The 27958-nt window shown below is 41.2% G+C and overlaps 2 protein-coding genes across 3 annotated transcripts; both read left to right on the top strand.

Moving 5' to 3' along the window:
- Nucleotides 1–394: 394 nt before the first annotated feature.
- On the top strand, nt 395–11980 carry cds2 (CDP-diacylglycerol synthase (phosphatidate cytidylyltransferase) 2). The gene is made up of 13 exons (XM_079270437.1): nt 395–605; nt 3729–3871; nt 4368–4464; nt 4814–4911; nt 5427–5566; nt 6187–6245; nt 6588–6670; nt 6877–6964; nt 7124–7192; nt 8555–8707; nt 9154–9273; nt 9497–9600; nt 10047–11980. Exons 1-13 carry the CDS (start codon nt 534–536, stop codon nt 10180–10182), a joined length of 1362 nt encoding a protein of 453 aa, XP_079126563.1. The 5' UTR covers nt 395–533; the 3' UTR covers nt 10183–11980.
- Nucleotides 11981–14132: 2152 nt separating this feature from the next.
- Nucleotides 14133–27918, top strand: arhgap25 (Rho GTPase activating protein 25). 2 transcript variants are annotated; one of them, XM_079269867.1, is made up of 11 exons: nt 14133–14334; nt 17620–17822; nt 19099–19186; nt 19991–20104; nt 20766–20970; nt 24489–24621; nt 24755–24828; nt 25015–25136; nt 25646–25800; nt 26202–26752; nt 27364–27918. In XM_079269867.1, exons 1-11 carry the CDS (start codon nt 14271–14273, stop codon nt 27569–27571), a joined length of 1917 nt encoding a protein of 638 aa, XP_079125993.1. In that variant the 5' UTR covers nt 14133–14270; the 3' UTR covers nt 27572–27918. The 2 variants fall into 2 exon arrangements, with proteins under 2 accessions (XP_079125993.1, XP_079125994.1); XM_079269868.1 differs by lacking the exon at nt 19991–20104.
- The last annotated feature ends 40 nt before the right edge of the window (nt 27919–27958 follow it).

Here is a 27958-nt window from a genome sequence, read left to right as displayed (position 1 = left end):
GATGCAGTAAAATTAATCACTAAAATGTATTCACTGTAAAAACAGTATGAGGACATTTTTACATATACATACTGTACATAATCATCCAGTCGATTTATATCCATTCAGTAATCATTTCTTTGCACTTTTATTTTTTATAATTTACAGAACACTTGACTTGTAGATATACATTTTATTTATTATTTTATTGTTGCTTTTTAAATATATATTTATATCATTTTTATATTTATTTACATTTTTGTACATAACAGTCTTGCCTATTCTTTACCTTTAGCTGTTTTAGCTGTACAATTCCTTTTATGTGCTCGCATACTTTTAAAGCTGATTCTGATTTAACATGGACATTATTTTGAAAACCGGAAGTTGTCTGTATCCTTCATCCCTGCCAATTTGACACCGATTTGGTTCATCGAGTGAAAAGTGTTGCTGTACAAATAACAAGCTCAGCAGGAGACCTGTCCCCATAAAAACGAGTCAGTGTCCCGGAGACACACCGGACCTTCTCTGTAGTCGTTAGGCTACAACCTGCTAAGATGGCAGAGCTGAGGCACCGCGGAGGCAAAGACACCGACCCACCCTTACAACAGCAACCGTCAGAGGACAAGGTACCGTTAGCCTCCGTCCTACCTACCAAATGACAGCGATGCTAACGCTAGTTAGCCTGCTAGCTACAGGAAAAATCATGTCAATATCGATTTTAATCCGACATTTTGACATCGCTCACGTATCGGAAGAAGAACAACTGTCACCTAAAGGCTTCATACAAATCATCCGCCAAACTCCTCACATTTTAGAGCTGATTGGTTGATGCTACTTGCAGGTATTCCTGTGCTTTCGTCGTGACAGCAACAGACCAAATGCACAAGTTAAAATGGTATCGAAATAAACTCTGCTCACTTTATCACATGACGTTATATGCCGACGTATATAGTGGCTTGTAAATTGTGTTTTGAACCGGTGTTGTTTAAGTCATGCTAAGCAATAGTTAAATTGTAAACAATTTGAATTATGTGTGGAAAGATGCTTGTAGCCACATAAACGGTGTTGACGTCAGGTCTACGACGCGTTTAACAACAACTGCTTCCGGCGTTCTGCTGTCTAACACATTATAACTACTAACTACATTCAAACTGAGGGGTAAACACAAGGCATTTTCTGGATGTCGAAGTTGCTTCCCAGGGAATAGTCAGAGCCCACAAAGGGGTGTGGTTATGGACATGATGATTACAGATAATTGAAGAGCAGCATGGAGCAGATGTGAAAGTACACTAGGCATTACAGACATTCTCGCAACAAAGCCACACATTAGGGCATATTAGGCCAATGGTGACTTACTAATTAAGCACACTCAGTCCACAAAGTGCCACGACTTTGTCTTATTTATTCTTGTGTGTCTTTAGGCCCATAGTGAGCACTTAAAGAAGCTTCTGTTGAGGAGTGCTTGTCTGGTCAATCACTTTCCACAATCCGGTTTAGTGCTATTTAGGTCATATTCTTACAGTTTTAAAGAGGATCTCATGGCTCTCTTTTATTATTTAAATTAAAAATTGACATTTATATCTTCAGTATGACCTGGTTTATTTAATTTGTCGTCTCTACAAATATGGAAAATCCATCCTGTATTTTTTTAAAGTGACCTCACCATTGTTTTTGCCAGTAGTTGGTGAAGTAAAGCTCAAAAAGCAGGCACTTGAACCTTACATGTGGACTGAAACCATCCGTGAGATAATCTTTAACCGTTTTTACATGTGGAATTAATACCAAAGCAGATATCTGGCTTAATCCTGCGTAAAGACAAGATCCTGGAATGGTATACTGTACAGGGTGATGGTATAATAGTAGTTTTGAGTAGGCTGGTCAAAATGCAAGTACAGATGTGGGAACCTATGTGTCCTATATGGATGTGGGAATGAATATTTAATTGTCATGTGGTTTAGGTGAGGGAGGACCACATGCCACACACCAACTTAATTTCTGTTGGACATATACAGCTGTTCTGGTGGACTCTGCTTCCAGCAACAAAGTGATCATACCAAGTAAAAGGTGTGGATAAAGTCAAATAAAGATTAAATCTATTCTGGTCCTGCTATGCCCTTTTTGTGTTGATCAGCTTAAGAGGAACCACTCTACAGATAATGACATTGGTCTATGAGATGAGGACAGCAGCTTAGGTAAGGTACTCTGTTTATGGTGTTTTGCATAAATGGTGGACGTAAAATGACTAGTGAAAATCAGTTCACAGATTTATGAATGAGTCACAGTGTGATCAATCTATGTAAACATTAAAGACTCCTCAAAATTCTGCTGCGAAACCCATTTCTCAATATGTGCGCGGAGCAACATCTGGTTGTTTGTAATTATAGATATTGTGTGTTCGGGAAGTCTCGTTCTAAATGAGCATCTGAACACACGCGTGTGGTCTTTAGCTCTTCAAAACATTTCAAAACAGTTGCTCTAAATTATTTGTGTCGGATGAACTCGCAGCTCAACACAGCTGAGAAGGTGAGTCACAAACCTCCTTTTTTGCAGTATTTCTAAAAGGCTCACACTCCTCTGGGTTAAGATGTTTAAATAATCCCAGTACACATAAATGTTTCCTTTCACAACTGGCAGATGTAGCTTTTTTTTTTTTTTTGGAGACAAACAACACGGAGACACTCAGTGTTGAAAGCATCAAGGGGGAGGAGCCTTTATGTGAAACGAGCGCCTATTTTTAACTCCAGCATCCTGAGTGACGGATGTCGTCTCCATAGAAACCGGTAGGCGGAGAATGGGCCTCTGTGTGTTCTTGTTCTTCTGCATTCAGTTGAGCTATTGAGGGTGTGTCTTGTCAGAGTGTTGCATGAAGAAAAGCGATGGACTTTTCCAAAATCATGGAAAATGTACAGTTTTGGTTTAATTTAGCCGAGTCGATCCAGAGAGCCAGTTAGGGAATCAGTGTTTTGTGTTGGGACACTGTGACAAAGGAGGACACACACCGACTGTTGCAGCTGTTAAAATGTGATCCTCGGTATTCAATCTGAATTAAAGCTGTGAGCTCGAGAAAACATTGCTGTTGAATAGATTTGATGTTTGAAGGAGCAATATATACGACATTCAGAGCATCACTATAGCAGCAATTCTAATAGTTAAAGTGAGACTGACAGTGAGCCGACCGTCTGCTGTGTGAATGTGAGGTGAGACCTCCGAGCCTAATTTGGTCACCAGGAGCAGAGACGTCAAACTGACCTCAAGAAAACTCTGTTTGCATCAGACGAGCTGTAACCGCCACCGCCTGGTGACGGCCGTCCTTTGATCGTAGTGTAGAGCGGTAGAGACCAGTGTGTAGTGAACGGGCCTCCGCCAATGAACAGATGGTTCTGGGAGAGCAACAATATGGACAGAGATGATTTGGTGCAGCGTTTAGCCGCCCACACACACACTCACTCCTACACTGGCACTCCTGTTGCTGGTGTTTTGCTTTATTCTGATATGATGAAGCTGCTGCTGTTTGTTCAATGACATATACATTTGTTTCACTACGCATCGATTCACAGCACACAGAAGATGTGTGTTTTGCGAATTCAGTGGATATCAGACAGGAGTGCCAACACATTACACTCGGTGTAGTGGGCGCATTCAAAGGCCTGGATTTTAGATTTTAGTGTGATTCTGTGGTTGCACCTGTTGTCCTATCGCTACATCTTTATACCTTTTGCCAAATGTCCGTGTCTTATTTCTCCTCTCAGGGTTCAGACAGTGAGCTGAAGGTGGAAAAAGATGTGTCGTCGGATAGCGAGGCCAAGGTGGACTCAGGAGTCCCAGAGGTGCCGGTCCCTGCTGATGACACCCCCGAGGTTCTGAACAAGGCCCTGTCTGGACTCTCCTCAAGGTACCGTCGCTGTTTAAAAGAAAAAACAACAACATATTGCTGAGTTTTGTCTGCTGTTATAAAAGTTGTTTCTACAGTATATGACTGTAAAGCATGGGGTTGAGGTCAGCATTGAATAAAGGAATTATGGAAGTTTGACACCGTTTATCTGAGAAACCGTTCTGTAGTCTGAGTTGTTCATTGAGTAATTACATTGTTATATATAGAGTCACTACCTTTCTCTACATAGAGCTACAGGCCCCTGGTTTTCCTGTATTTTAGATCACTGCTACACCTGTGGAGGTGTCACGATTCATACAAAGGAATCCCTCGTCACACATAGTTTCCTTTAAAGAGCAGATGTGACTCAATGAACTCTTCAACCTGTGTTCCTTGCAGAAAGGTTCATGTTTAGGATGGATGAAGGAGTACAGTAGCCGTATTGATTTTAATCTCTATTTAACAGTAATGTTATGGGGTGTATGCAGTAATGCCTCTCTGGCTGTGTTTCCTTCAGATGGAGGAACTGGTGGGTCCGAGGCATCCTCACACTCGCCATGATCTCCTTCTTCTTCCTCATCATCTACCTGGGCCCCATGGTGCTTATGATGATCGTGAGTACCAACAACGCTGATGGTGCGGTGCAAAAGCTTGGAAGTTCATTTTGTCAATGAGTTGGACTGTGTATTAGGGTTCGTACAGTTATTTGTCTCTGCAGCTCGTTCAGTTGAACTTTACCACACAAATGAAAAAACGTAATCTCATGGATTAATAGTATTCGAGCTCTGAAATAGCGTGCAGGATTTCTGCTCCCGTCATCTGGGAATTCACTAAAAATAGGCCCGTCAGCCATTTTGTGTCACTAGGACAGCAGGACGTAGGACACACACACACACACACACACAGAGACGTGGAGATGCTCCAGTAGTCTCCTCCCTGGTGACGCAGTGCTTCTCTGTGCAGGTCCTCATTGTTCAGATTAAGTGCTTCCAGGAGATCATCACCATCGGCTACAGCGTGTACCACTCCTACCACCTGCCCTGGTTCAGGACGCTGAGCTGGTGAGGACACACACACACACACACACACACACACACACACACACACACACACACACACACACACACACACACACATTTTATAGAGGTGTGTCGTTGACATCATCAAATAACGTCACTGGCTTCTTTCTTATGGTGCATGTTTCATGTGTTTATTTTATTGCAGACTTCCTGAGGTTTGTTTTGTGACCTGATTACGTTTTGAGTAGGTTGTAGATTATTAAGCTAATCAACGAAAAGGGCAAAACTATTGTGAATCATCGGAGCTGGTGCAATAGTGGTGTACAGTACAGTGTGATAGATAGCAGAGTCCTGACATTCATTATGCCATAAGCCTGAACAATCTAAAGTGTTCTGCACGTAGTTAGTAATTTGGACTTGCAGAACATTTGACCATCCAACTGTAGTCATACGGTGAGTTTACTCACATGGCCTCACTGGCTTTCTGCAGGCATACTGAATGCAGAGTGTGATCAGCTGCTGTCATGAAGCCGTGATACATGTCCTCCACCCCACAGGTACTTCCTGCTGTGTGTGAACTACTTCTTCTACGGAGAGACCGTGACCGACTCCTTCTTCACACTGGTGCAGAGGGAGGAGCCGCTTCGCATCCTCAGCAAATACCACCGATTCATCTCCTTTGCCCTCTACCTCATGGGTACAAACGCTGAGACCCAAACTGCAAAAAAAATAACTCTGCCTGTGAGAAGTCCCACTTCCTGTACTGCAGGTTTTCAGTCGGTAACTCAGTTCTACTGCAGCTGCAAACAGGATGTGGTGAGGAAGGAAGCACCCTGACTGTTTGCTGTCTCTTGCCTACGTGATTCAAGGTGAAACTGAAGGGCCCGGCTTTCTCACACGTCTTTAAACAGAAGGACTCTAAAGATAACGGTGTCACACCTTCAAGTCCCAGAAAATACTCCAATCTGCAGTGTTTTGGCACGATGTGGCATTTAGTTTTTTAGATGCTTGGAAAAGAGTAAATGTCCTTGTAAAACTTTAGTGTGTCTGGTTTGACTCTTCTCCCAGTATAAGCACTTTTTTTTGTCTCACGCATTCTCCTCACCTCAGTCTTGTGTTCGGTATAAAACGCTCCAGCAATCCTACTCGCTGCACGTTAACTCGTCTGAAATAGGTCAAGCTAAATTTAGTCGAGTTTGAGCAAAGACGACCGGGATTCTGACTTTAATTAATCTCCCTCTTCTCTCAAGACACTGCAGCCCTGATTATTTTCCCCCTTATTAAGTATTTCACGCAGTATTTGTCTTGTTGTTGCAGGTTTCTGCATGTTTGTGCTGAGTTTGGTGAAGAAGCACTACCGCCTTCAGTTCTACATGGTAAGTGGCACCCGGCCTCCTCCTGGGCTCCAGCCTCGAAGTCGGTTGAGTACGGCCACAATATGTTCCTCTCTGTAAGTGAGCGGTGCTGCTGGTTCTTATGACGAGACGCTGCCTCCACTCACATTATCCAACCACATTATTGATCTAATCAAGCTGTTATCTGGTCGCGTCACAGTAATCTCTGGGTGATGTCTTACCAGAATACCCTGTGTTCTTACTGTTTGCCCAGTCTGTCAATAGATATTTAGAACAAAGACACAATCATTAAATCAACAGTGCGGCTCTCATTTCAGACTCGTGTGAACACACTCGGCTAATCTTGTCGTTTTGTCCCCACAGTTCGGTTGGACCCATGTGACTCTGCTGATTGTGGTGACTCAGTCTCACCTTATCATTCACAACCTGTTTGAGGGGATGATCTGGTAAGAAAACATATATAATATATTAATAATATATTTCTCACAGAAAAATGGGCCCTTTCTGTAAAATGATGTTTGAATCCAATTCTGTTAACGTTGTATGTTGATTTGCAGGAGGATTAGCGAGTACATTGTATTACTCTATCATACATGTTTAGTTGTCATAAAACCTGTTTCATGTCTCATGTACACTCCTCTCATCTGAACAGGTTCATCGTGCCAATTTCCTGCGTGATCTGTAACGACATCATGGCCTACATGTTTGGTTTCTTCTTCGGCCGCACCCCTCTCATCAAGGTTGGTCGTATCACTGTTATTTCCTTCTCCAGTTTGGTTGTATTGCCAGGCTAGGTCAACCGTCACCAGTGTTTAAGAGGTCTGGGTATTGACTTCATGTTATGGAAACATCAAGATGATTGTGTGATGATATATTAACCGTGACTGTGTTCTCTGCAGCTCTCACCTAAGAAGACATGGGAGGGATTCATCGGGGGATTGTTCTCCACTATTGTGTTTGGCATTATGGTGAGCTTTGAATGTCTTTGTAGACATTTCTACATTTTGTCTGTTTTGATTCTCATCACAGCGTCAACACGTTTTTACCAATTCCAGGCATTCCTTTTGTCTAAAATCACAATCTTGGGAGTAGTTTTAGTCTCTGGTTTAAATTTTCCTTTTTATTTTTTGGGGGAATTTGTTTAGCTCAGAAAGATGCTGAAATACTGACTTGTGTTTTTATTAGTAGCTGTTTAGACCAGAGGTCTTCAACAGGGGGTCCGCGGACCCCCTAGGGTCCTCGAAATGTTTTGGTTGATTAGACAATTAAAAATTCAAAAAAAAGATAATATTTTTTTTTCTCTAAACATGAATCTGTCCATTATTTTAATATCTTTATGGATGGCAGTGGCACTAATAGGCCATCACTAATTTTTCGTTTCCACATTTATGTTTAAAATGGAAACATAAATTTGAATATCTTGTGTGCATGATTATCATGCAATTGACAGACAATGTTGATATTGGTATTGGTATCAGCTGACAAGGTGTGTTTATAAAAGGCAGTGGCACGGCCACCCTACTCATTGTACCTATTTAAAATGAAAACATGAATATATGAACCTGTATTATTTGAATAGCTTGGTACTGAATGCACAATGAAGAGGTATACACGGTACTAGGCCCATTTAATATAAAACACAATTTGATACAATATATATAGTCGGGGGTCCCTGCTCCATCTCTCTATCAGTTTGGGGGTCCTTGGCCTGAAAAACGTTGAAGACCTCTGGTTTAGACTATTGTAATTACCTTTTCACTGGATTACCTAAGAAGTCTAAAAGATCAGATAAAATACTCCTTTATTAGTCCGACAACAGAACATGTGCAGTGTCACTGCAGCAAAGGGAAGAAGAAGTTTAGTTCAGAAAGACAATGGATTACATGTTTGCACACTGCACTGGCTGCCTGTATCATTTAAACATGTACCTGAAAGATCTTTTACTTGTTTATGAAGCTTTTAGTGGCTTTCATTGACACAAATGACTTCATGCTTTGCCTCTAAAGAATTTGCTCATTCGTGTGTTCGTCAAACATTTCCCCCCAACAGTCAAACAACCTAATTTACTTCAGCATTGTGTCTGTAAAAGGACGCCTGTGTACACACAAATCAAAGTGCAGCGGTGTCACCTGCAGCGTTGTCTGGTTCTGACTGTATTAACAATAATTACATATCACTAATGCAACAAGTATTGATCTTGCCTCTGGATATTAGAACGGTAACAACGCAACAAACTTTTTTTCTTCTTCTATAGTCGTCGTTTGACTGAAATAAGAGCGAGCAGGCCAGTGATGTGACTGCAGAGTAACTGAAGCTTGTTCTCCTCTCAGTTCTCCTATCTGCTGGCCGGCTACCGCTACTTCGTGTGCCCGGTGGAATTCAACAACGACTCCAATAGTTTCCAGGTGTACTGTGAGCCATCCGAGCTTTTCCAGCTTCAGGTCTACACTCTGCCGGCCATCCTGGAGTCCTTCACCGGATGGGTGAGACTCGCTCCTCCTGCTCTCTCCGCCATCTTTTTGCTTTTACTGTGTCTCTTTGCATTATGGCTCCTCAAGTCACATACAAACTAATGGGAACATGAAGGGAGGAAATATTTATATTGCAAAATCCAGTAAATTGTGACGAAGTATCAGAGGAGTCCTATGTTTTCATAGTGTATTATTGCAGCATCCTTGCCAGCTTTTCAGGGGTGGACCATGCCTGACTGATATAATACAGCAACTCTGTAAGCGTATACTATAATATGCAACTTTTTTGGTAAATAATTAAAATTCAACTTTTTTTTATTTCTGTTAGGGCCTAGCTAGTCGTTTTAGCTCTCACATTATAACAACAAACTTATAAAATGGGTAAAAGATGTGGAGTTACCCTTCTATAAGTCAGTCTGTTGATGACTGCTTTCAACACTTCCTCCTCGTCTCCACAGAGCACCGTGCGTCTCTACCCGTTCCAGATCCACAGCATTGCTCTCTCCTCCTTTGCCTCCATTGTGGGACCTTTCGGTGGATTCTTTGCCAGCGGCTTCAAAAGAGCCTTTAAGATCAAGGTAGGAATGACGGACACCTGTACCTGCAGTCTGCTGACGGTACTCATTGCACTGTTCAAAGATGTATTCACGTAGTCTACTTGGTGTTGCCCTGCTCATGTCTATCAGATATGAAATATTATATACTGTGTTTGCAAAACTTAATAAATGACATCTGTCAATGTCTGTTGACTCCACTCTGTTTTTATAAATTATTTCTTTATTTTCTTCTTTGTCCTTTCAGGACTTTGCCAACACTATCCCGGGTCATGGGGGCATTATGGACCGATTCGACTGCCAGTACCTCATGGCCACATTTGTTAATGTCTACATTGCTAGCTTCATCAGGTAAACACTCTTGACACTCTTGAATATGTTGATTATCAGTTTATGGTAGTAACGTGGGAAGATTTTATCATCAAAGTTAGTCGTCATTTTTTGAACACCGGATCCTTGATTTCAGATTTCTTGCCGGCTACGATTCATTTTGGCCGTTGAAATCACATCTGTCTGTGGACAGCGCTTCATTTCACTTGGTGCTCAGAGTTCGCTCTGCCGATTAGACTTGGGTCGGTTCAGACATAAAAAGAGAACTCCTGTCGTATTCGGGTAGGGCTTGGTAACGATGTTAGAGCAGACTCGTACACTCTTTAATCCACTCCTTACAGGCGTGGCTAGGTTGCTAAACTGTGATTGTTCAATCCATGTTTCGGAAGAGGGGATTTAATAAAAGCTCAGTTCTGTCGAGGTCATTTTAGATAGAGTGTACACGATTATCTTCTCCCTCCTCTCAGGGGCCCAAACCCCAGCAAGGTGATCCAGCAGCTCCTGGCCCTCCGTGTCGATCAGCAGCTCTACATCTTCAACTCCCTGAAGGCTCACCTGACGGAGAAGGGCCTGCTGGCAGCGCTGGAGGACGCCGTCGCCTAGAGCCACCCGACCCGAAAAACACCGGCTCGCCCTGAGAGGAGGACCACAGAGGAGGGCAGCACCCGAGGGGCCCTGTGTAGCTCCGCAGCTCTGAGAGACTGGCAGTGCTTCTGTGTGAGCGAAAAACACAAAATCAGAGAGAAAAAAACAAAAAACTACAAAAAAACATTACACTTCATTTGGGCATGAGAGTCGAGTGTGTCTGTGAATCATTCAGTGGTTTCAGGGTGAGTTACTGTACCGTTAAACATTTCCATTATCACCAACTTGTATCTATTCACGCTGTTGACCAAAATGTTGGTCCGCTGTACACTTCTACCTGTATCCAAGATATCCTCTATGTACCTATCGATGTGTGTTCACATTTTATTGTACTCTTGATTGTGTTTTTAGTTTCAATGCACTGCTCTCAGCCCTGTCACTCACCCCCCTCCCCACTTCAAGTTTTTATTTTCTTTGTTGTGATTGTTTCTATTTATACACAGATGGGTTTTATATTTGGTATGTTTTCTTATATCTTAATGTTGTGTCTGTTTTAGACTGTATTCACCTTTGCCATCTGCCGCGTGCATTCATGTGTCTTTTCTCTGTGTTTTTGCTGCCGTTCATCATTTTTAAAGAAGAAGGCCTCTCCTGCTCAGCCAAACCATTGAGTAGTAACAGTATGATTTATTGTCAAAGGACAGGAACAGTTTGTTGTGCTGTAAGGCGCTTACTAAATGTTTCATTATGAAGGCCAGTGCGACGGATAACAGCACCCCTTTCAGCACGGTAGTCACAATCATCCCTCACCTGGTTGCCGTTTCATATTTCATGTCAAAAGCAGAACGACTCGTAGGGATGGAACACAATCATTTTTTCTTTTTTTGTTTAATTGACTCGTTCTGCGTTAATACTTATTTTATCTCCAACAAGGAGCTGGTTTGAGTTTTATGCTCCGTAAATTGGTGGGATTGTTGCGTTATGGCTTCTGTTTGAGACGACGTTGGGATTGGACCGTACAGTAATGGTTCCTACGCTGCCGAGATCTGCTTCTCTCTGTTGTCGCCGTGTTCACGGCTTCAGAGCAGAACGCCAGAATATGCAGTCTGTCACGTGGTTGAGTTGACCTGTATGTGTGGCAGCTGTTGTGATGTCATGCGTCTGATGTTCAGGTTGTTTGTCAACAGCAGTCAGTGCTCAAGAGGTTCTACAGTAGGATTCTGTGATGGTTATACCACTGGCAAACATTTGCGTCATTTTTTTGGTGGTAAAATATTAAAGGTGTCGAGTTCATTTCTGGAGAGTTCTATGTTACCAGCTGTTAAAGGGACGCCCCCGATCTTAACCGTGAGGATGAGTTTACTCGTGTTACGACCCTGCGAGACGTTCTACAACCGTTTTCACAAGAGTCTGAGAAAATGGAAAATAGCCGTGATGATGTCATCGTGATGTTGTTGGGGTAATCTTGAATTGTGTTTGGAGAATTTTAACACTAGCCCTGCGTTACGAAAAACATGGACATTTAACAGTCAGGGATTGTGTTGCTTTATGGGAAATGTGGGAGAATGTTACGCACATACTAGGGACTAGAAGTCAGGATGTCTCTGCCTGTGGTGCATCAGTCTGTTGGATGCTTCACTAAGCAGATTAAACAGCATTTTAAGACTTGGGGGGGGAAATGTGTCCGACTTTCTGCTGATATTGTTGCCAAAAAGGTTTTGTAAATTTGGCTCATTGACACTTTTGAAAGACTACAAAATGTTTATATTGTTAAAAGTTAAGATGATGATTAAATCTAATTACATGGCCATTATTATTCACATGTTTGTGGGTTGTTTTGTAGAAATGGTGGCGCTATAGAGGAGCAGCAAACACAGCGGTGTATATATGTGGGCACAACTCTGGTTAGACAAAGATTAGACTCTAATTACCATAATCATCAACCAATCACATCAAGCTGTCCATGTTTCTGCACATTCATCAATAGGTTTTTATCCATTCGGAGACAACAATTGATTTATCGTTGTCCTTGAAAGCCACATAACTCTGGAGGTTTAATGTAGTATTATATGTGTTGATGTCACCCCGACAGAACTACTTCTGTGCTCAATGTTTGAGGACGAAACAGCAATATGAACAACCATACAGTAATCAGTGTAGCAGGGACGCGATCAGTATCTAGGTGTCCCTAAATAGTAATCGTATAAAACAGCTCTTATCTCCAGTGAATGACTGCTTCACTGAATCAACACTTGGGGAAACGTTTGCTCCCTTAAATGTCCTCTCATCAGATTCTGTCTTCAAAAACTTCGATGTATTTTTAAGAAAAGGACGCAAATGTTTTGTAACGCAAGAAAATGGCTTATTCTATATGCCAAATCAAGAGTCAGATGAAAGAACCACTGCATGAACCAAGCCTTCGTTTATCTTGTCTCCTATTTGAATGTCGCTCCATTCATATTCTTATTGACGTCATGTTTTTGGTTTGACCTGCGTGATAACCAACCTGTCTTACGCTTAAACTTCTTAAAGTATTTATTTTATTTACTGTAAGAAAACCTTTTTAAAGTCACTATATTGTATATTTAAGAAGATGTTTAGAGAGATGTTGAGTGTTCTTTAGTATTTTTGGTTAGAGGAATATTTCAAGTATTATTGCCATATAGGAGAGAGTATTGAGATGGCAGAAAAGTATTTTCTCTTCGTCTTGCTGTGACTTCAGTGCAGTTTGGGTGTTTTCTCGGCTCTTCCCCTCGTAGCTGTCATGTGTCAACTTCTTTGTCGCGGTGCAAGTTGACGCAACGCAGATACTTGTAGCGCTGTGTTGCATCGTCTCCCTTTTGAGTAGGCAGGAAGTCTCCAGAAAGTACCACCAGGACTGGTGTCTCAGCATTCGTAGACATCTTATATTTCTCCTGGCATCACTGCCTGCTGTGGCGGTTTGATGTCTGAGTTTTTAAATCCCTGCAGCTCTGTACTGCCATTCCTCTGTCTGGTGTTACAGTCGGCCACTAGAGAGAGCTGGAGCTCCTGGTGTCGGCTGCATCTGAGCAGAACGCTTTGACTGTTGATACATTCCAGTTCCCCTCCGATTTGCTCACATGGAGGCAGACTATAAGAGACAAAACATACCACTATTAGAAAAAATAAAGATTGTTTTTGTTTCGTGGCACCCAGGGAACACCATGCCATTTAATCAACACAGTGCCACTTTGCTGTTGTGAATCCTGCCCAGCCAGGACCCTCTCAAAGGAATGTCTGGGAGTGTGACTGTCCAACATGCTGTCGGCTCCCCTTTGTGGACGTTTTTATTTTGTGGTTGTAGATTCTCTTATAAAGCTGTATGATTTCAGTATGTTGTGCTTAAACTGTGCAATGGTTTGTGTTGAGTTGTACACTTGTCTAGAGAAAAGTTGTACTCTTTGATGCTGAAATGTGCTTTGCCTTTGTTCAAAGAAAATTAAAGGTGTAAAAAAAAAAGGGCGACGCGTTACTGGTTTCTTCCCTCTTGGTCTTCTTCCCCATTCTCAAATAGATATCCATTCAATCTGTTTCCACCAACTGACCCATTTTATAACAGTAGTTCATGTCTTTAAAGATGGGGGAAACATTGCAACCACTGTATTCATAGGTCAGGAGATGATACCTTAAGACGTACACTTTTGTAAATACTCCCTCTCTGCTGCAGTCGCATGGCAGCCTGAGCTGTGAAGCGACACTGACGGGGTGAAAACCATTTCCTTTAAAACACACCCGTGGTTTCTTTTTGTGACACCAGTGAACGTTAGTCATTTGAAAAGTCCCCACATGAAGCCCTGGAGCTCTGCACCTTTTAGTGAATCAGCCTGGAAGCCATTTATGCAGATCTCTATCAGAACGAGTATGAACATGGAAGTAAAGGCAACATGAGGGGACGCGCTTAGAAGGGCTTAAAAAAAAAGAAGAAATATTAACACACAGGAAGTAGGAAGTATGATCTGCGATATCTCCAGTTTGTGTGATTGTGTTGTTTGAGTGTGTATCAATTTGTGTGTGTGTGTGTGTGTGTGCTCTGGTGGGCTGTACGTGTGAAGTTAGACCCTGACCTCTGGTTTGAGTTGAGGACAATGTCTCTGAAACTACCTCGCAACTGGGACTTCAGCACCTTCAAGGCTGAGACAGCTCGCATAGGTAAGCCGTTGGTCGTGCTGCGTTCACTGGCAGCAGAGTGGGTGCTGCACTTCCACTCATAGTTGGAACTTTACAGTTTGGACATTTAACTGCTCCTTAAACTAGCATTCTCTGTCAAACCAAAGTTTTAAAAAAAAGTATGTAGCACAGTGAACTTTAAAAAAAATGGTGTTTCTCATTATTAAGAATATTACTATTGCATATCAATTCATGGCAGCATCATTGAGGTTATGAATCTGTACTTTGTTTGAGCAGTGTTGGTTTTTGACCATGTTGGTGGTTGCTTGCTATGTGGTGATGGTAACCAGTGTGTTATTGGACCATTTTTCGTGACACAAATCACTCTCATAATACAGGATGTATACGAATACATTGTGGTACTATATTAAAACGTGGCTCGACGTTTAAAACTTTAAAGTGCTTTTGTTAAAGGGACAGTAAACATGAACAACTCTCTCGTGTGGGCCTATAAAGTCTGGTGCTTCTCCATAGACAATGCATTGGGAAAGATGTTATATATTACACGAAGAGCACCCTGGGAAATGAATAGATTTAGCATCTTCTGTTTTAAAAGTGAGAACACTGTAATAATTTGACAATGCTCTCCGCTCATTAGCTTGTTAGTCCCACCATACTTTAATGCTACACTGGCTACAGAAAATAAGTCAACCAAAATTCATTTGGCGATAGCACTGTGCTTTCCTATGCTGTGACAATAATGTGTGGATGAAGCATTAAGTCATTTGCTCTGTGCTTCGTAACTTTACTCTTCCACTGCTTGTTTGAGTCGTTACTGAAAACCTCACCTCAGCGAGTCCACGACTTGCTGTAAATTAGTTTAGTTTATACGAAAGTTAGCCCGCTGCAACGGTGGCAAGGGCAACGGTACACATAAAAATCAGTTCCACTGCTTTTTTCAATTTCAATGAATGGAATAAAGCTCATTTATAGGTATTAAAAAGAAAACATGTGTTGTCTGTGGAGCAGCTCAAGACGTCATATCACATCACATGTTTGAGACTTCTCTGGTTTCTGTCTTTGAGAGAGAGTAGATGCTCCCAAATAGTGTTTGAACTTTCCTAAACCACAGAAATAACTTATTAGAATTCTTAGTTTTGGTGGCGCTCCCCTGTAAGTCACATGAAAGTAACAATATTGCCACAAGTCACCAGTAACCAACTGCATGCAAAACTACGATGAGTATTTTAAAGTGACTGTACAGCCGTCTAGACGGACTAATACAGTGCTTACCACAGTTTGCGTAGGGCGGAAACAGTGCGCTAACATGCCTTGTACCATGCCTCAGGTTTGGATGGCACAACAGTTGCAACATTCATATAAAAGAGGATTGCACACAAGCAGTAATAGGATAAATGATCTGCTTCTGTTCATGGCATGCATCATTTTCTCTCCAGCTCTAATCATTCTCACAATCAGTGGTAGTGGTTGTTCAGCCCGGTGGAAGGAAGTATCTGTCTGTTGCACATTTATTTTATCTGCTTCATGTTGACTGAATATCAGCCGCTATTATTGTCACGCGCTTCCTTTCGTATGAAAGCATAACTTCCTAAAAGCTGGTGACCTCAACGGGATTCTTTTACCTTGAGATGTTTTATGGACCATGACTGTGACTGATTTTAAACCCATGAACTAAAGTGATGCAGGTTTTCAACAGGAAACTGATGCAAGAGCTCAGTTTCTGCAGAGCTCTGACTTTGAAGCTGTCTGTACGTAACTGGACCAACATATGTGTGTGTGTGTGTGTGTGTGTGTGTGTGTGTGTGTGTGTGTGTGTGTGTGTGTGACGTGTGTGTGTGACGTGTGTGTCAAGGTCATACTGCATCTAGCCTTTCAGACAGATTTGGAAAGGACAACCACAAACCAGTCAGTGTGTTGATTCACACTGACTGACCTGACTCTTCCTGATTCAGTGAACGTCGCTCATCTGCTGTTTCAGGATTAAAGACAAGTGATCGTTGGACATTTTGGGAAATATGCTTATTTGCTATATTGTCGAGAGTTAGATGAGTAGATCGATCCCACTTAATAGGAAGTTCATACAAATCTTGATCCTATTATCAATTCATTATTGTGCATGATCATGGATATTTAGGCCTCTACACCCAATTTAAAATTTCTCCAGGTGGATATTTAACCATGAAATCTGATGACATGACAAATGTCTCCCCCACAGTCAGTAGAGAACTTTCTTTCATTCTCCCATCTTGATGTAAAAGTATCGCACTTAACGTTATCTTCTCATGATAGTGGGCACTGGACGCGTCTTTGTGGTGCTGTGGGAGCACGAAATGAGGCCAGTTTGAAGTAGCCGTGTGTTGGTCAGCTGTGGGTGTGGTGTGACATCGGCCTCTGTGTGTGGGCTCAGGTACTCAGTCCGTCCCCATCTGACTCTGCCTTCTCTGGGCCACGTAGACCTCTGCCTCTGTTCTTTCATCAAACCATCAACTCAACTGAAAATAAGACTTTGTGCCAGTTTCAGGAGACTCAATACAGAACTTAATGTCGGGTCTTTCTAGCTGTTTGATGGCCGGACTTTTGCAAACCACTGTGTCATTTAGAACAATCACAGCTGCATTTGTGCACCTTCCACAGGAAACATGATCAGTTGAGACCAACAGTTTCCTCTCAGCCTGAAACTGTGGGGAAGAAAAATAAGCTACAGTGAGCAAGGCAAGGCAAGGCAAGGCAAGTTTATTTGTACAGCACATTTCAACAACAAGGTAATTCAAAGTGCTTCACATAAAACCATTAAAAGCATCAAAACATAAGGCAAAAGAAAAGGAGATTTAAAAACAATGAAGAACATTCATTGCATTAAAACATTAAAAAACAGTGTAAGAAATAAAATGCAGTAGTAAAATGCAGAAATGCAGGAAATTGATTAATATATGAATTGAACGTGGTTCAATTAAAGGCAGCAGCAAACGGTAAAGTCTTCAATCTTGATTTAAATGAGCTGAGGGTCTCAGCAGACCTGCAGCTTTCTGGGACTTTGTTCCAGATATGTGGAGCAGAAAAACTGAACGCTGCTTCTCCATGTTTAGTTCTGACTCTGGGAACAGAAAGTAGACCGGTCCCAGAGCAGGTTTCTCAAACTTGATAGGCTGATGCATATTCATGTCAAAAAGAGGAAGTGCTCTCCTCCAGCTCAGTAGAGCGCTGATGTTTTGGTAATGTTTCACAGCTCCGGCTGTGACACAGCGAGTCGGCGTATTTTGTTGTCCACAAGACGTTTACCAACAGCTTTCTTGTGGTGTTTGGCAGCGCGATCCAGGAGTGTGATACCTAGAGAGGGAGGCCCCAGCCCGGGCTCACCGCGCTCCCCCAGGTCCATGGAGAGGCCCCTGAAGGCCGGCTGGCTCAAGAAACAACAGAGGTCTTTAGTCAAGAACTGGCAGCAGCGTTATTTTGTGCTGAGAGGGAGCACTCTGACTTACCACAAGGATGACAAGGAGACCACTGTCCAGGTGAGACAAAGGGAATTTAGTCGATTTTACCCCATACTACTATTATCTTAATTATGATGTCATTCGTTGTGCTCTTCTTGTCCTTTTTTTTGCATGCACACATTATTTCCAAAGCAATTCATACAAAAAATACATAACATCAAAATACTTCAATAACTTCTTTAATTTGGCACATGCAGTAACTCATATCAAAATAATTTCAATACCTCAATTACATGTTCTACTTCTTTTACACATCCGGTGATGTAAAAGCAAACCAGCATTATCTAACTATAACATCTAGTTGTCTTAAATTAGCATTTTTCGGTATTAAACGTTGTTGATGGATTCATTCGATGGGTTAATAAGAAATGTGTCAGTTATAATTTCCAATGAAGACCACAAGCACTTTAGCTGTGTGGCTAACTTTGCACACTTCCTGTAAACAAAACAAATGGTGCTTGAAGCCTCGAAAGAGAGGCTTGCTGCCATTGAAAGACTTTTTTGACAAAGACAATATCTAATCCACTGGTTTACGCTCTTGAACAACTATCCAACCAAGATCCCATCTTTGTAACGATGCTGTAGATCTGTCTGTGTAGGACCAACGCAAGATGTTAATTCTCTCCTTACCTGTGTGGACAGACCTTCAAACATGCAGTGTAGAGAGAACATGACTCTTCCATCGTCTCATTACTTGCTTGAATTTCAACTGCTTTGACACCATATATGCAGGGAGCTTGGTCAAATATGCAGACCATATTAATAATGTGTGAAATATTCAAAACAAACAAACATAAAAAAAAACAAGTTGACTTTGCGTTCACCCCTCCTCTTGCATGTGTTGTTCTTCTCCCTTTACTTCCTGTGTCGAAATGAGTGATGGTGAAACAGGAAGGGAGAGTAGCATTCATGTAAATAACCTTAATCGCATCCAGAAACACTAAACAACCGCAAGCACATTCATTCTTATTCTTTATGTTTCTGCTTGATTTGAGTTGCTTGCTTTACAATTGCTTTTGAATTTATGTTCGCTTGTGTTGTTTTGTTGATTATTTGACTTTTGTGTGTGCTGACAGTGTTTGTTGAGGTGAGATTCCAGACTACGTGGACTCTCTGGTAAACCTGAAAAGTGTACAGTTAATATTAGGGTAGCCTATGGTGGTCTATGAATGAATGAATGAATGAATGTAAACATCAGTATAAATATCAGTGCTTGGTTCTTGACTTCTAGTTTGGACATGACACTAACATGCCTTTTTCTCTGTGTCTGTGCTCCTGTTGCTTCGGTCTGCAGGGAGTCATCCAGCTGCGGTTCAGTAAAGTGAATGACCTCCCTCCAAGCTCAGATGACCCCGGGAAGTACTTCTTTGAGATCATGCCACGTAAGCATGTAATCGACCCTTAAAAGGAAGCAAAACTGAACTGACTTCACAGTGAAATCAACAAACAATGAATGCAATGTGTTTTGGCTTGTAATAAGAAAATAAATCTGCCAATGGAATAAAAATTATCATTTTTAAGATTTCTTGAAATAAGACAGAATATATCACCTATTATATAAAATGTTATGTGATTGTGTCTTATATGAATGGTGCAATATATGACAGCAAACAATGATAATCTATGTAAATATATAGTGGAGTAATGTCTGATTGAGCAGAGAATGAAGTCGCTTTCCTTCTGCGTGTATTGTCAGCCAAACTCCTTCTTAATTTGTTGACATAGCTTCTGGTTGCAAAAAAACCAAGATGGCAACGACCAAAATGTCAAACAGGCTTCAAAACTGTAGTTCACAAACCATCCGGTGTCACACAGTGACTACGTCCCCTTCTCATAGACAGTCCGTGTGTGGCACTTGAATGCATCTTTGTGTGCAGCAGTGATACATCAGTACTGTCCACTTCATTGCCTTGTGTTTTCTTTGTCTTACAGACAAGAAAACGTCCTGTGTGCTTCTAATTACTAATTTAAAATCAGGTTGCATGTCCTTTTGCGGTATCTGTTATATGAGTCAGCACTTACATGTGTGGTGGAAAGTCAGAAACTAGCACAAACCGACAGCAATCTCAATCTTCACCGGACATATTTATAGAAATTTCCCATGTTCTGACTGGCGTATCTCTCCTGCTAAAGGTTTTTCTGTACCAAGATGGATTTTTTTTCTAACAATACCCATCATTTCACAGGTACAACTAGAGACAGAGAGCGATGTCCCTATGTGTTCATGGCAAACTCCCAGAGTGACATGGAGGAGTGGGTCCGCACTCTGCGCAGAGTCATTGGAGTACCAACAAGTGGAGGTTCAGTAAAACCTTATGTTGTTATGGAAACTAAGGTTATGTATGACGCTGCAACGAGAGAAATAGTTGGATATGTTGGGAGTGCATTTATTTACTTTCTTGCTGATAGTTAGATGAGAAGATTGATACCACTCGAAGGTCTGCACACTGAATATGTAGCTGGAGCCAGCAGCCAGTAAGCTCAGCTGATCAAGACTGGAAACGGGTAAACAGATAGCCTGGCTCTGTCCAAAAAGAAAGAAAAAGAAGATATATATATTTATAAATCTGCCTCAAAGCATTTCTAAATCCAGCAGCTGCTAGCTGAGCTGAGGATAAAAAGAAGGAAGTAAGAAAGACGCTGCTCGCTGCTCAGAAATAGTTTGTGCTGGTTGGAGTTTCTTATTACCTTTGGACAGAGCCAGGCTAGCCTTTTTCAGTCTTTATGCTAAGCTACTGTAAGCTAACCAGCTACTTACTGTAGCTTTAACTCTCAGAGAGATAATAGGCAATTTCTCAAAATGTCAAACTACCACTTTAAAGTAAATAAATAACAGGCACCACTCTACAGTTACCGTAAAGACCCCGTAAAAAGGGATAATGTGGATGATTTAAATGTGCAACATGTTTTCTGATTGGACATTACTGGTCCAATGTGTCATGTCTTTCTGTCTGTCTGCAGTGTTTGGAAAGGGTCTCATGGACACAGTACTATATGAGCAACGGTTTGGGCCTCACATGGTGCCAATCCTGGTGCAGAAGTGTGTGGAGTTCATCAAAGAGCACGGCCTGGATGAAGAGGGCATCTTCCGTCTCCCGGGTCAGGACAATGCTGTGAAACAGTTCAGAGACGCCTTTGATGCAGGAGAGAGACCCTCCTTCCCCAGGTAAGGAACTCATGTTTCCCTCGGTATATACTGGCGCCATATGAACCATTCAATGAAAACTCTTTAATTACTTTATTATTGTTTATTGGAAGCCTCTAACATGAACTGACTCCAAAACCTTTGATCTGACTCCACACAAGCATGTTTCAGACTTAGTAGTAGTATTGTGTATTTGTATGTACTGGGGGTTTGTATTGTTATTGAAATACATAGGCAGAACTGAGTATAAGTGATCATAAAACATCACGCATTTCAAAAAGGCCAAAAATGTCCTTGGAAATCCTTTTCAGACTTCTTGAATGAATGGTGTAGAACTTTAAGAAGGTCACTGCTATAAAAGGAGAACAAAAATCCTTCCCTCAATCAACCAGCACAAGCTTTCTGTCTTTCTGAGAAAGCAAGGAGAGATGAGAGCGATACAGAGCGTCGGATAGATTTCTGTCTGTTCAGCTCTGAAGGCGATACCACATCCTGTTCTAACCGGCACACAGGAGGAAACCTGTATTACTCAACATCACAAGCTCCTCTGACAGCGCACTGTTGATTAAAACATCCATTTAGCATAACTTGTTTGTCTTTAATCTTGTGTGAGCAGAGCCAAGGAGCAGCCAGGGCTACTATGACATGCTTTATGTCAAAATAATGAACACGAGTTTTACTTTTTATTCCCCTTGAGTTGTAATCTTGGCAAACAACAAAACTGAATCCAAGTCTGCTGCACCAGCTCCAGACATAAAACTTGGCCCAGAGGCCCAAAATGTCCAAGAATGACTAAATCTTATACTCAGTACAAGGACTTTGTAAAGACCTTGTTAGAAGTAAAGGGGAAAATATGCACTTTTGATTGTGGGGTGAACTGTCCCTTTCAGCCAGGTCAAACTTGTGTCAACATTTCTATGCGGGCAGATTCCATTTCTTATAAAATACAAGCCCACTCACGAAGGCCTCCTGGAAACATGATACACATGTCTAACATTGCGTTCTGTGTTTAAAGTGAGCATTCACCCCAAAATTTAAAAACAATACATATTTTCCCTCTTACTTGTCGTATTATCTATCAATCTTGATTGTTTTGCAGTGACTTAGGTTGTTTTGGAAATACCAGCCATAGAGATTTTCTGCCTTCTCTCCAATATAATCCGCTTGTGGTGCTCAAAGCACCAAAAAATACATTTGAAAAACTGCTCACAACAACGTCCGTGGATTTTCTTGAGTAACTGGGTCGTGATTTCTGGAAAGAGAAACATTGATGTTGAGTTTTTAAAATGTATATCTAGTTCCATTATAGAAGACATATTTACGGAAGAGTGTGAAAAAATGGCATGAAGAAGTGTGAAGAGTGTTGCATGTGATAAAAAAGTCTGAAATGTCATGAAAAGGTTGTCAAAGAGGTCTTATTTCATTTGAATTTATTAAAACGTCATAGCGTAATATGCAACAAGAAATACATAATAAACAGACTATGGTATGTCATTAAAAGGTAATTTTCTAGTAGCTCATTAATTGCACCATAACATACAAATACAATAAACAAAGAATCTATAAATTACAGCCAAATAACAGTTGAAGAGTTTGTATGTCGAAAAGACATCATAAAAAGTCAGATAAGTATGTGAAATAAATATATTTATAGCATATTCTTTTAGTTACTTTATTTTTCAAGTTACTTTGTAAAAACGTTACTTTTTTAGTTACTTTGTAAAAAAAGTTACTTTTTAGTTTCTTTGTAAAAAAGTTACTTTTTTAGTTACTTTGTAAAAAAAGTTACTTTTTTAGTTACTTTGTAAAAAAAGTTACTTTTTTAGTTACTTTGGAAAAAAAGTTACTTTTTTAGTTACTTTGGAAAAAAAGTTACTTTTTTAGTTACTTTGGAAAAAAAGTTACTTTTTAGTTACTTTGGAAAAAAAGTTACTTTTTTAGTTACTTTGGAAAAAAGTTACTTTTTTAGTTACTTTGGAAAAAAAGTTACTTTTTTAGTTACTTTGGAAAAAAAGTTACTTTTTTAGTTACTTTGGAAAAAAGTTACTTTTTTAGTTACTTTGGAAAAAAAGTTACTTTTTTAGTTACTTTGGAAAAAAAGTTACTTTTTTAGTTACTTTGAAAAAAAAGTTACTTTTTTAGTTACTTTGGAAAAAAGTTACTTTTTTAGTTACTTTTTGAAGATACTCAACTGTATCAACTGTTACAAAAAGTACTCCAGGCTATGACACAAATGTGAGACCTCAGAGCCCTGAAGGTATGCTGTAGATCAGGCATGTCCAAAGTCCGGCCCGCGGGCCAATCACGGCCCGAGGTCAGATTTTATACGGCCCGCGCCTTCTGTCTTAAAATGCATTATTTATGGCCCGCCAGCACAGTCAAAACGGAATGAATAAATCATACGAATTCAACATGCAATTCCTATTTTTACCTCATGGTGGCAGCACCACTCTGTAACTGTCTGGCTGTTTGAAATTGGCTCTGACCCTTGAACTCATCATGGCTACGGCAAGTAAAAAAAGGAAAGTCGATAATGAGGGCCGCCGCTTCCAGGAGAGGTGGAGATCGCAATATTTTTTTCACCGAAAACCGAAACAACTGTGTCTCCCTAATTTGTCATGAGACTGTTGCCTTGTTTAAGGAATGTAATGTAAAGAGACACTACGAGACCAAACGTGCTAATGCTACAACAAGCTATCAGAGAGCGTCTGTGCTAGAAAAGTGAAGCAACTCCAAGATAACAGCAGCGGTCCCTTTCACATGAAAACATCAAAGTAAGCTGCGGAGTGGCCGTGGTAATTGCTAAACATGACAAACCTTTTACGGAATGTGAGGTTATCAAAGACTGTGTTATGAAAATAGCAGAAAACATTTGCCCCGAGAAGAAGACAGTTTGCTCATGTTTGCCTGGCTCGTAACACTGAAGAGCTATCATCAGATACGAAGAGACAACTTGATTTTTTTTTTAGTGAGCCTGTTTCATGTGTGTTGAATTTAAATGTTAGACAACTTTTCATCACCCTCACTAAGTCATATTTAAGATTGTCTTGAGGTGAGAATATTGATCGGTTCCTATGTAATTAGCTTTTAGATGGCTTGTTCTTTGTTATCTGACTTTCAAGATGTGAAAGAAAGGCAGAATAGTTGTTGAGATGTGTTCACACATGAATGCTTACATTTGGTTACATTGCTATTTGCTGTCATTGAAAATAAAATGATAAAATAACAATGTATGTATAGGCTACTTGTATTGTTTAAAATAATGTCAGCAGGGACTGTTGGCCCTTGGGCATTTTCACATTAGCAAATTTGGCCCTCTTTGAAAAAAGTTTGGACACCCCTGGCCTACAGGTAAGAGGAAAATATGTATTTTTGATTTTTTTTTGGGGTTAACTGTCCCTTTAAGTCAGGTCAAAGGCTTCCATAAACATGTAATCAAACAAACTGTGTGTCAATGTGTGCAGGTTCCTTTCAAGGTTTGAATGTCTGTTATACTCAGTGGATGTTCATTGGATGATTATGCGTCATATGTGCCGCAGTGACACTGATGTCCACACGGTGGCGTCTCTGCTCAAGCTGTACCTCCGCGAGCTTCCTCAGCCCGTGGTGCCCTGGACTCAGTACCAAGACTTCCTGGACTGCACCAACCAGCTGGACTCCAGCAGCACAGAGGTGCGCTTATCTAACAGAAGGCCACAATATGTGTTTTCTTACTGTACATTGTGTATGTGTGAACATGCAGGAGAGGTCCTGTGGTATTTTGAGTGCGTGTGTCCTTCAATCTCTCACTCATGTGTCCTTTTAGGGTTGGGTAAAGTTGGAGAAACAAATTGCTCTTCTCCCCAGAGTCAACTACAACCTTCTTAGTTATGTTTGCCGGTGAGTAGGAGCTGGGGCACAAAGCATTATGGGAAATTCCAATTAAAAAAACATGAGGCCTTTGTGGTTAGACAGCATCCCATAATTGGAAAGACATGTGTTCAGTGACATGTCCTTGACTGCACATCCACCAGAAGTTTGTGTGGTTAAAAGCATCAACTAACTACTTGTCTTTCTGCTTTGCAGGTTTTTGTTTGAGGTGCAGCTGCACTCCAAGGTGAATAAGATGAATGTGGAGAACTTGGCTACTGTGATGGGCATCAACCTGCTCAAACCTCAGATTGAAGACCCCATAACTGTGATGAAGGGTAAGAACGCACTGCTGATGTGTCCTGAACTAAGCTGTGTGCAGATCCACGTTGAAATGATGTGGGTGTGTCTGATAATCTGATACAAAACAGGTTTATTAAATAATGCATTTGACTGTATTGGCTGGGAAAACATCCTGAATCCAAATGATGTGTGAAGCAATTATTTCCAGGAATACTTTTCCATGACCACATCCGTCTCCTTTTAGACACTGTATTTAGTGCAATAAACATTCTTTTCCAAAAAAACTTCACAAGTATGTAAATACTCTAGTATAATTTGGTATTGATCCAGTATCAAAAGCCATGTGCTACTATCTCCCAAATTGCTACTGACATGGCTTACAGTATGTCTATGTCTATCTGAACTGTAGATAACAGCAAAATATGAACAAGAAGTAATTCAGTATCTTTGTGTGAAGAAAGTGAATTGAGAATTTGCATAATAACCTAAAGAGAAGACTTTTTGATGCTAATCTTTTCATGTTTGTGTTTGTTTTTCTTTGCAGCGACTCCTCAGATCCAGAAGCTGATGACGGTGATGATCAGACAGCACGAGACTCTGTTTCCTCTCTCCAAAGACGTCCTTCCCTCCCCTCCCTCAAAAAAGGCTGAAAGCCAGAAGAACACTCCCCGAAGCTTCGTCGGCTGGGAGTCTGCAGAGGTACGAGCAGTTGACCACACATTAAGCCTCTGGGATGTTTTAAGTGTCCCGTCTTTTAGGGCATGTTCAAAATGAAACAGGATGAAACAGCCTCACAGTCCGAAACAATTGCATTTGGTGATAAAGTTGCCATGTTTTCAAACAGTGATAAAAAATGTAATACGCTTTCACTTCCTTGCTGATAGATTTCACTCTCAACAAACACTAAAGGCCTAAAACATATGTAATTGTCATCTCTTTAACCAGATTCATGTCTGTGCCATATTCTATATTTTCAAAGCTACTTTGCTCTTCAACTGAAGTTTATTTCTTCCTCCATTTCTTCCCCCTGACTATAAAATAGCATTTGCACATAACAGATTCATATTTGTATTTCATTTTGAGTGATGTGTTTGTCTCAGATGGGTGATGCGTCGCTGTCTGAGTCTCCAGAAGAGGAGGAGGACATTGACAGTCCAGGTCCAGGCAGAGGAAACTGCAGCCCCCAAAACATGTGTCAGGAGCCCCGCTCCACTTCCACAGACGACTGGACGGGAAGTCCCCGCAAACGCACTCAGACCCTTCCCGCCTTCAACTGCCCGCTCACCGGGATGGCAGCCAAGGCCGACGCGCTCAACCGGTGGAGTCACATCCATGAGAGCGTGGAGGAGAAGAGCGGGACATTGTCAGAGGACATTTTTAAGATCCTGGACCTCCGGAGTTCAGGTGCATTGTTCGGGGGGCCTCAGATGAGCAACAAGGAGGGAGAGGATAAGTTATTAACAGCCCGAAGAGGAAGTGACAACACGGGTTCTTCGACTGCTGGCTCCCAAAAACCTGACAGCGAGGCCCGGCCAGCCCGGCCTGCCCGGGTGCTGCTTCATCAAAAGAGTGTGGGGAACCTGACGGGTTCAGACCAGCAGGTCAGCGGCCGGGCTGAGCAGAAGAAAGACAGCCCGCAGCTTGTAGACAGGTGAGCTCAGCTGAGGAATCACAACCAACTGGCTGCACACAGCCAGACCCTCAACAACCATTACATGTGGTTCACACTTTTTAAGTTTTAAGGTAATATCATCAATGAAACAGTTCAATGCTGTCAGCTGGAAACGTGGTGAAAAAATGATCTTTACAGGAACTATTTTGGCTTCAGGATTTTTAAAAAGATATATACAACACTTGCAACCCAAAGAGGAGAATGTAGTCCTTCAATTCAAACACTTTGATTGGAGTGACAAATAAAGTTAAAAGGAAAATTATATTCAGCTTTTTGTTTTGCAAGTGCAATATTTCTTGTTTGGGGAATATTGTAGAAATGTGACCAAAGCAGATCACTGGGCTGGAATCAACTTACTTCTGGGAAATTCTTGAAACAAGTTGATTCATAGTGAATTTCGCTCCTCTGGCAGGATTCAATCTTTAGAACATTACGTTTTAGAACTCAACACATAACAGCGACAGACATCTTTTTGTGTTGGATTCATATGTTTTATGACTTGCGATACTATACGACATGGATAGTTTCCAGTAGAGTTTCTTTTTGGACTTTCTTTTACTGTAGGCCTGATCCCTCTGTGTCTCTTGCAGTCTGCAGCAGGAGAACAAGGAGCTGAAGGCCACAGTGGCAGAGCTCCAGGCTGTCCTGGAGGCAGATCGCCGCCACGTGGCCGCTCTGGAGATCTGCCTGAGAAATGCAGAGCGCAGCCGAGACGAGGTCCAGAGACGCAACGAGGAGCTGCAAAGAAACATTCAGCAATTCCTCGACAAAAAGACACAAGCTCCTACCCAACAGTAATTTTCAGACTCACTAGTATTTGGATTTATGACTCCATTAACCTCAACAGAGCTAACTTAACATGAACTGGTTATGGAAAATGATATTGTCCTTCTGTGGGATGACATTAGATTGTTTCCATTTAAACTCAGTTTGGTCCTCAAGATAAATGAAGATAATAAATATCATTATTCACATTAAAGACATTAATACGATGAAGTGCCTTGATCTGGTGTGTCCGTGGGGCAACATCAGCTTAGACTGAATCCTTTGAACCGAGGTCAACTGGACTGAATTAATGTCAATGGTGGACAGTAGAAATACTCTGTGTCATATGTGGATTGACGAGTAGATTATTTCATGTGGTAAAATAATAAAACAGCACACATTTAAGTGATTTTTGTTGAT

Source organism: Melanostigma gelatinosum, assembly GCF_949748355.1.
Source record: "Melanostigma gelatinosum genome assembly, chromosome: 6".
NCBI lineage: Eukaryota > Metazoa > Chordata > Actinopteri > Perciformes > Zoarcidae > Melanostigma > Melanostigma gelatinosum.
This window is presented reverse-complemented; position numbering and strand designations above follow the sequence as displayed.